This window comes from Limulus polyphemus, unplaced genomic scaffold, assembly GCF_000517525.1.
Source record: "Limulus polyphemus unplaced genomic scaffold, Limulus_polyphemus-2.1.2 Scaffold5070, whole genome shotgun sequence".
Taxonomy (NCBI): domain Eukaryota; kingdom Metazoa; phylum Arthropoda; class Merostomata; order Xiphosura; family Limulidae; genus Limulus; species Limulus polyphemus.
Window position 1 is genome coordinate 20,964 of NW_013670680.1, and position 10,248 is coordinate 31,211.

Below are 10,248 nucleotides of genomic sequence, written 5' to 3' on the forward strand. Positions count from 1 at the left end.
AATCTATCTGCATATCTATCTATCGCTGGCTTATTTGCCGGGCTTATATACTAAAAAGAGAGGGCACCTGGCAAACATTCGGATATTCGCGGAGTTCCTCGATAAGTCATGATCCTTCGAGAAATTCCAGTGCGCATGCTCCCAGCGTCGCGTGACTTCTACTGTCGTAACTTAATGCTAGAAATATAAGAAATAAAACGGATGGCCTTAAAGCACTGGTTGGGACAGAGGATTTTTATATAATGGGAATAATTGAAACTGCTAAACGTAGACAATTTTGAGGACAGGAATTTCATTGAAATGCAAGGTTATAGGTTGTTTAATAAAGATAGTGTTAAAAAATAGGAGAGGAGTTTCTTTATATGTAAAATATGAGTTGCAGTCTGTTCAAGTTAACGATATGAAAGCTAATAGCAATAAAGTTGAATCTATTTGAGTTTCTATTAGTGGTTATAAGGGGAGAAATTTGTTACAGATTACTAGATAAAACTGGTGGAACTAATGAGAAACTCTACAGGGAGAAAAAGAATTCAGCTGTTAATGGGTCATAATTATGAAAGATTTTAATTTTAAGCATATAAGTTGGGAAATGTTAGAGTCAAATCATGAGAGAGACAGGATTTTAGAAACTATTCAGGACAGTTTTCTTGAACAGTTTGTTAGTGAACCTATTAGAAACAACTAGATTTATTGTTAACTTCTAATAAAGAAATGGTTGATGGAGTAGAGGTTGGGAAATATCTGAGTGTAAGTGATCATTGCTCAGTTAGATTTGATGTTTTGTTTTATATGGAGATAAGGAATAATGAGATTTTGGTTCCAGATTTCAAAAAAGTAAATTTTAAAGAGATAAGAGAAGAATTATGTGCTGTGAATTGGGCAACTGAATTAGATGGAGGTACTGATCAAATGTGAAAAACTTTTAAAATATATTCTTAAATATTCAAGATAGGTATGTTCCTTATAGACAAAAAAAGAATTGACTGCAAGTAAAAAACCAGGTTGTTTCACAAAAGATATAAAGAATAATATTATAGAAAAGCATTATAAATATATGAAGTGTAAATTGAATACAATGATGAGAGATTTGGAGGATTATAGAACACCAAGAGATGTGGTCAAATGGGAAATTAAAAAAGTATGTGAAAAAAGTTTGCTGAAGATATAAAAATTAATAGTAAGTGTTTCTTCAAATACATTAAGGGTAATTTTATTTCAGTCATATTGTGGTACTACACTAAGAGTAAAAAAATACAAAACTGACATTTTTTGGCACAAAGAAAGGTAAAAGTTTTATTATTATTTAGAACTGACTAGTTTCAGGAACACTAGTCAGCTCTAACTGATAAAGATTTTGCCTCTCATTGTGGCAAAAAACGTTGGTTTTGTGTTTTTACTCTTAATACATTATAACATTAAGCAAAACATTAGGATTGGTGTAGGGCTTTTAATGGATTTTACAGGAAAGTTAATACATCGGTTTTGTGTTTTTTACTCTTAATCTAATATATAAAGCTAAGTTTGTGTCTGTTCATTTGCATCTTTCAGCCCATATAATAGTAGGTCTATGAGGATATAGAATCAGCATACTCAGGTTTAATGTCTGTGACGTCACATTTTTAGTGTCAATGAAAAGTTTGTAATCTAATTTTTTCCACAGAAGACAGACTGGATTTTTGGTCTGATTTAAGTGGAAATGACGTCAGAAAAATAAATGTGTATTTTATAGAGAGGTGTGCTGCCCTTGTGGTGTCAGAATAAAAATCCATCAAGTGCTGTCATGTCTACTGACAAACAAAACTAACTTTTTTATAGAATAGAGAAGCTAAACCCATATAATTCTGCAAAAATAAATTGGTTTTTATTCCTTTATTTTGGAAGGGGAGTTAGGTATGATAAACATTTCTGATGCTGATTTTGTACCTCTGAGCAAAATGTTGAGAAAAAGAAAAACAATTGTGAATGCCAATCACAAGCAGAAAAAGTGACAAAGTGAGACTTCACAAGAAAGGGAAACATGCCTTGACAGCCAATGAAAAAGATAAGCTGCTTATTGTCAAGCTGAGACTGAGCAAGATTGGCAATTTCACAGAGACAGTGACTGCATCTCTTATGCAGCGTGCCATTTGCAAGAAACATCAAAAACATGAGACCTTCATTGGCAAGGAAATAGAGAAAAATATCATTTTTAATTGGGATCTGAACTGGGAAAAAGCTTCCTTCAACTAAAATAAATCTATGATTTCATTTATTTTCTTAAATTTTTACACTCTTAAGCCATTTATCTCACAGAAAATATGACCATTTGACATGTATTGTCACATGAAAAGCAAAATTTTGATCCTTTCTGTTTAGTAATAGCTAAACATCGGCCCTCTTTTCAGGTAATACCTGGGCAACTCTGGATAAGGATGGCTAGTACATTATAAAGTTTGTAGTTATGCACAAAGCTACACAATGGGCTATCTGTGCTCTTCCCACCATGGGTATCGAAACCCGATTTCTAGCATTGTAAGTTCACAGACATACCGCTATGCCACTGGGGGCACATTATATAGGTAAGCAAAATATCAGGATGGTAGTAGAGTTTTAAGGGATGATACAGGAAAGCTAATATCTGATGATTATGGAATTGCTGGATTACTAACTTCCACTTTTCTTTAGATTTTACTAATGAAGATCTAAAAAATATTCCTCATCCTGATAAACTGCTAGGTGAAAACAAGATTAAACAAGATGATCACATTAATTCTGAGCTAGTTAAGAAAATAATTGTGAAGCTTAAAGAATGATAAATCTTCTGGACCAGATAATTATCGAAGGGTTTTGAAAAAGGTTATGGATTGGATATGTGAACCACTTGCTACTATTTTTTCTAAGTCCTTGAATAGTGGGCAGGTGCCATAAAGTTAGAAGTTGCCTAATATTATTTCTTCTTTCATGGGAAGTGTTAGGAATTCTCCCAGTAATTATAGTATGGGAAAATATTTTGAAAGTCTGACAAAAGATGCTTTGCAAAGCCATTTAACAGTTTAAAATTTTGTTGGATAGTTAGCATGGTATCACTAGGGGAAAATCTTGCCTTACTAATCTTTTGACATTTTTTGAAGAGGTTACTGCATAGGTAGATGTGGGTACAGGTGTGGATGTGGTGTATCTGGATTTCCAGAAAGCATGTCTCAAGGTGCCACATAAAAGGCTTGTTAAAAAAAGTTACAGTAGGAGTGGGAGGTAGATTGGCTCATTGAATAGAAAACTGAATAGATAAAAGAAATCATAGGGTTGTTAAAAAAGGAGTTCAGTCAAACTGGATTAATGTTAAAAGTGGAGTACTTAAGGATTTAGTCTTAGAACCTTTACTCTTTTTGATTTACATCAATGACATAGAATAGTCAATAAATTATTTACATTTGCTGATGACATTAAAGTTTTATGTGTTGCCAGCTGTGAGGAGGATGTTAATGTTGTACAAAAGGACTTGGATTATTTAATGAGTTGAACTAATAAGTAGAAGATGACTTTTAATTATACTAAATTCAAGGCAATGCATGTGGGATATAACAAATTGAATTATGAGTATAATATTGATGGGAACAATCTTAACAGTTTTATGGAAGGATTTTGATGTTCTTGTTATTCAATCTCTTAAGCTGTCCAAGCAATCTGCTGTTGCTAGTGGCAGGACAAATAGGATTTTAAGTCGTATCTACAGAAATGTTGAATACTAGTTTATAGTGGTTATAATGTTATTGTATAGGTCATTGGCTAGGCCACATTTGGAGTACCATGTTCAAGCTTGGGCTCCTCACATTAAAAGGACATTGAATTGTTGAAAGAAGTTTAGAAGAGGGTTACTAGGATGATACCTGGGATGGAAAGGTTGTCATTGAAGGATAGGTTAAGATCTCTAAACTTGTTTTCTCTAGAGGGAATTTGGTTAAGGTGTTTATGATTGTTAAGGGAATTGATATTGTTAATGCATCATCTTTTTTAGTATTTAATGATAAGACTAGGGGACAGAAATATAAATTTTGGCAGGATAAAAGTCATCTTTAGTTTAGACAGCTTTTTTTTTAACAAGGTGGTTGGCCTTTGGAATGGGTTGCCTTCAGATGTTGCAGATGCAGTTAATTTAGGTGTTAAACTGGTCTAAGGGAAAGCTTGATAAACATTTGAATGATAAGGATTGGCTTTTTTAATGTTTATTTTAATTATTGGATAGGACAGCCTAGATGAACTAAAGGGTCTGTTGTTGTCGTTTAAAGTTTTGTTAAAACTGACAACTTATATACAGGGTGGGACAAAAGTGTCTATACAGATGTTTCATTTATAATTATTACTTTGAAACAAACAATAACTAGGTTGGCTTTTATCATTTTCATATTTCTCTAGTACCAACACTATAATACCAACTATACCAACCATGTAGTATCAACAGTGTCACCTATATAGTACCATTTTACCAACCTTATTGTACTAACTGTATAGTAACTTGTGTCCCTATTATAAATGAGTTTTGTAAAGAAAACCTTCCTAGATGTTACTTTGTTTTTGTTCTATGTTGTTTCATAGCCTATAGGTCCTAGGTAAATTTGATTAGATTGCCTTACATTGACAAAATATCACAACAGCTGCATCTTTTTTAATACTGTGATATAAGTCACTATTAAATGGAATGTAATTCAGAAGCTGTCTCTAGAAAATTAAAACATTGGCCATTCTTATAGTTGCCACAGCATTATAACAACTGAATATTTGAACAACAATATTTTTTTATTTTTATTATTGATGTGTGTGTGTGTGTGCAAAAGTTCATTGTTAGAAATTGTAAACTAGAGATCAGGGGAAGAAGGGAAGGGCATTCAATGCTTAAAAGAACTAAAAGTCTTAGATGCTTGGAGATACATTCCAAATCACCTAATACCTGTAATTTGTATCTTATGCATGAATTAGTTTTAATATTTTTTTATGATGATGATGATAAGGTTTAAGTGATTTTGAAATAAACATTTGTGTTTAACTATTGCATATTCTGAGGAATAGTCTTAGCAAGCATGATATATCAAGCATAGGGTAATCAGATCATACAGCCCACTAAAAGCTTGTGTATTAAGATTATTGTTATTTCAAGGGTTTGGTTTATTTTAAATTTAGTGCCAAGCTACTTGAGGGCTATCTGCACTAGCCATCCCTAATTTATCAGTGATAGACTAGAGGGAAGGCAGCTAGGCAACACCACCCATAGCCAACTCTTGGGCTACTCTTTTTACCAATGAATAGTGGAATTGACTGTCACATTATAACACCCCCATGGCTGAAAGGGCAAGCATGTATGGTGGGATGGGGATCCAAATCCACAACCCTTAGATTGTGAGTTAAGTGCCCTAACCACCAGGTTAGGCCATTATTTTAAGGTATTGAAAATCTCATATTTTGTTGCATTGTTGTTACACTTACGAATAATAAGAACGTTTTAATTTTAGATGTAATTTGTTACTCAAGTGAAAGGAACCAAGCAATCAGTGCCTCATTTGTGCTTAAGACTAGTACTATTTTTTCACATTGAGTGTGAATACTTACAAAGCTATCCAATAAGAATAATTATTTTTATGTCATTTTTTTTGTTAGGTATACAACAAGGCACCTGAATGATGAATCAACACCAAAACATATTAAAGGTCTTCTAGCATAATATAATGATTTTTTTTTTCTGTAATATATAAATGAGATGATGCAATGCTTGTAAGTATCTAACCTTCTTCGAAGTTTGTTTTACAAACATACTAAAGAAGAATCCATTGAAAGATGTGTTCTATCCAGTGGTTCTGGTTTTACTTTGAGTGATATTATTGGTTTTTTTTATTTTACCTCGTACTCACATGTAAATAGAAGATGTGAGGCTGCTTCTTTATTTGTATCATAAGAAAAATACGTTTTTCATAAAGACTGCATTTGTATTGTTTTACTTCTTGAACAAATACCGTGGAATCTACATTTATATATATTTGTCCATTCCTTGTCAGTATTACAGATTATAATTATATTGATGTTTTCAAAGATTATCTTATACAAGTATTGGTCATTTGAAATTTCTAAAATATTGATGTAACTCATTATTTGATGTATAATAATTGATCATTGCACATTGTGAAACTTTATTCACTTTAAAAACGGTGTTTTTGGAATGTGTATGTATTGATCTAGATATATATTTTGGTAACCAGCCAGATGGTTTCTCTGAGCACTGGTAAATTAGCTAGCAAATGTTGATGTAATCTTAAATGTATTGCTGTCTGAAGCGTGTTAAGTCAAGATCTGATTTCTGGACTTTACATGTGGCTAGATCAGGAGTGCTTGTTTCTGCTATGTATGAAGACTCTGAAGTCAGTATATTGTATTCTACTTATCCTTACTGACAGAGTTAATCAGTATAATATAACTGAAACCAAGTACATGAATTTTGAGGTTTAAATTTCTGTTGTTTGGAAAAACTTAAAAAACCGTTGCAAATATTATTTAGAATTTTATCTTAGATTCAACAAGTAATGTTTCAAGGTGTTCTTTTTCTAGTCCCTTCAAGATATAAAGAGGAGCTACATTTATTGACAAGGCTCGTTATTGTCATTGTCACAAATATTAAAATTGTATGTGTTTTTTTCCTGTATCTGTAACTTGGATTATTAAGCTTAGATTGGGAATGATCACAACCCTGATTTGTAGGAACATTGTTCCACAATATTTCAAGTTAAAAAATGTACAATTTCAGGTAAACAAAAATAACGAGTTTTATTGTTGCCGGAAAAAATTGTGGCAGCAGTTGCTAGTTTTGACAGCATGGCTTACAAAGTGTTTACAGCAATTACTGTTTTATTTTATTTTTTAAATAATTGGGATTTTTAAATACATGACTAACAAGGTTTTCACAGTAATTACAGCCCCCTAGTGGCTCAGTGGTAAGCCTGCAAACTTATAACTCTAAAAACTGGATTTCGATACCCATGGTGGACACAGCACAGATAGCCCAGTATAGGTTTGTGCTTAACTACAAATAAACAAATAAAACAATTACTGTATTTGTAACGTTTTTAAAATCAGGAAAATGACTAAAAAGGGAAGATTGGTATACTATTAGAAACAAAATAAATAATTTAGTTTCATTGATTATCATAATTTTATTACTATTTTATGAAACTTGCATAATATACATTAGAGTTAGTGTAATGATTAAAAAATAAATTAAAATTTTAGTATTATGACAATATCAGTTGCAAATTCATAAACACAAAATTTAAAAAATTGCAATACATTTTTTTGTGCAACATTTCGAAAGCCCAATAAGTTGCTTGAAATTGGAGTTACACTTTTGTGTGATTCCACAGCTTGCTGTAGAGCCTATATCTTTTTTTTTCCAGGCAGTTTGAATTTACCACAAAAATTAATTGTATTTTCTGAAATGAAAATAATTGCTTTAATCTTGTATTTTGTGTTAACATATTCAAGTTTCAAGAATACCAGGCATTAATGAAAATATCAAAACTTGTTTAACTGCAAACTTTTGATTTCCTGGCTGAAGAAAAGCATTTAGCAGGTTAAATACTCGATCTTCATGAACACCTTCATTACAGCTTGTGTCTGTAAAATACTGAGTATGTCTCTCGTGATATAACATTTCTTCTTTGAGGAAATCAATTATCAGTTTTACAAAATAATATTATGACCTTGTACAGTTGATTTAAAATTAAAGATCTCACACTAGCCTTAGTAATACTTTAACATTCACCAAATAACAAGTTTTATGTCCTTTAAAAAACTGGTAAATTTTGTAAAATTCTGATGCATAATGTCATATATATATTGGTGTTATTTTATGAACCATCATGTGAACTGAAAATTTGATAAAAACCAAATATGCCTTCCTCATCATCATGTGCTGTTGACTTTTTTATTTTATTGGAGTTTTTTAATATGAAGATATTTTAGTTTTATATAAACAAAGTGTTTAAACATGTATGATGTGCTAATTTTGTGTGAACTATCATTTGTTAGGAATTTTATGTAAACATTTCCATTTTTTATGCAACTCAATGGTAGAGTTGACACTGTGCATACAAATTAGTTATTTGTTATTTATTGATCAATATTTTAAGAACACTTTTTATAAGCTTGTAAAGTTTGACAAAGACATTATAGAATTGAAATTCATTAGAACTTGGACATTTATTTAAAACTGTTATATTTAGTTACCAATAATGTCAATAAAAAATTTGGCATTTACATATAGGTTTATGTATTGAATCTGTGTTGTTGTGTTTTTTTGAATAATTAAAGTAAGTTGATGTTCATTTCTAGAAATGATACAGAAAAGAAATAGTAAGTGTACAATTATTTTTGCTTCTCAAATTATTTGACGTAGGTAAACTGTTATTAAGAATTTATTTTCGAAAAGTAATGTCATCAAAACTAATATCATCAATTAACATTAGCTTTTCATTTATAGCAAAGTTTAGATTGTATAATAAAATTAGTACAGAAGAAACTAGGGTTTGTGGAACATTATGTTTGATTTGTAGTGAATCAAAATTCACAATATAGGAAAAGTTATCTCTCATAAAACTTAAAAAAAAAGTAAACTTGCACATATAGAGAAACAAGCTAGATGAGCAGGAAAGTACCAGAGTCAACTGACACAGATACTGAATCATCTTCTTTTTTTTAACTGAAGATTTTAACTGAATTATGTGTTCAACACCTGAATAGTATGCCAGTAGTTTTCAAACTGTCTTTCATAGAACCACAGGGTTGTATGAAGGGTCATCAGGGGTTCCCCAAAATTTTCCATTTATTGTATGTTAACCTGTTGGGGACCAAATTTCTTTTTAAAAATCAAGAATCAGTTGATATTCAGTCTTTTCCATACAGTTACATACCAAGCAAACAAAATAAATATAGAAGAAATATTTTAAGAAATATAGTTACAACTTTTCCATTTGTGCTTATCTCATTGTGAGAAATTTTACATTAACAATACTGTCACAAACTTGGCCAATTTTATCTTGGCTAGGCTTTAAGAGTCGGTTAAGGGTTAGGTTTCGTGACAGAAGGAATGAAGTAAGAGGGTTCTGTGGCTTTGTAAAGTTTGAAAACTACTGCTCTACAAAACAAGAAGTTAGGCACTGTCAAGAAATACATTTGTATTTCTTAAGTTTAATGTCTTGCAAACAATTATGAACATTTTTTGATATTAGTGTATAAGAATTATAAAAAATATTATTATAAATGTATTAAAATGAGATGAACCTTTTTCTGTTTCATGTAATAATAGTTTTTGGATTCCTCCAGTAAAACTTACTTTTGATCAGTGGTTCAGAATATATGAGATTTGAAACTAAAATTTGATGATTCTTTCTTTGAAAACATGCAAACCAGTTTTGTTTTCCATACTTGTTATGTATTGTGTTTAAGGTGCTAATATTTAATGCATGTATACAAGTATTCTCACTGCTGTTGTAAATGTTGTCAGAATTTATTGACGTGTGTATTGTATGGGCCATATTTAGAACTTCCATTACATTCATGATGTTGTACAATATTGCCAGAATCTTTTAATGGATTAGTGAATTACTTAATATTTTATGGACATAGAAATAATAATAAAAATTCCACTCATTTTTTGTTGCATAAATAATTTTTACTAACAACGTTTACTTATCAGTAAAATTTAATACATAAATGATAAAGCCTTTGATGTTCAGCAGTAAGTTTATGCACTTGCAACACTAAAATCTGGTGTCGATTCCCAGTTGTTAACAGAGCAAAGACAGTCCAATACACAGCGTGGTCACAAGTAAATATACACCACCTTTTCAGAAAAAATTAAATTTTTCAGTCATATTCACATGAATTGATATGTTTATAATTTAATTAATATCTAGTAGATCTTCCTTTCGCTTCGTGGAGTTCGTTGATCCTTTGGGGTATCGTGAGAATCATCTCGTCAATTTTAGATTGTGGGATTTTCGCCCACTCTTGCTCTAAAACTTGGAGTAGATCGCTCAACGAAGTTGGTTTTTTTTTTTGGTTGTTTCTTGACTTACCGGTCGAGTATGGCCCAGATGTTTTCGACACGGTGCTCCATCTTCCTGGAACAACGTTGTGTTCGTGTCCACGATACCCGAGGAAAAAAGTGGCAAGAGTCCTTCCTCCAATATTTCGACGTATTTCGCAAAATTTATGCTGCCAACGCACTCC

General features: G+C 31.4%; 1 protein-coding gene across 1 annotated transcript in view; it reads left to right on the forward strand.

Moving 5' to 3' along the window:
- The window catches only part of LOC106472083 (protein FAM49B-like), a 29,812-nt gene extending 20,145 nt beyond the window's left edge, over positions 1-9,667 (forward strand). Inside the window, exon 6 of the mRNA XM_013932714.2 lies at positions 5,629-9,667. Coding sequence (XP_013788168.2) covers positions 5,629-5,692 — 64 coding nt within the window. The 3' untranslated portion in view covers positions 5,693-9,667. The remainder of the gene's footprint in view (positions 1-5,628) is intronic.
- The last annotated feature ends 581 nt before the right edge of the window (positions 9,668-10,248 follow it).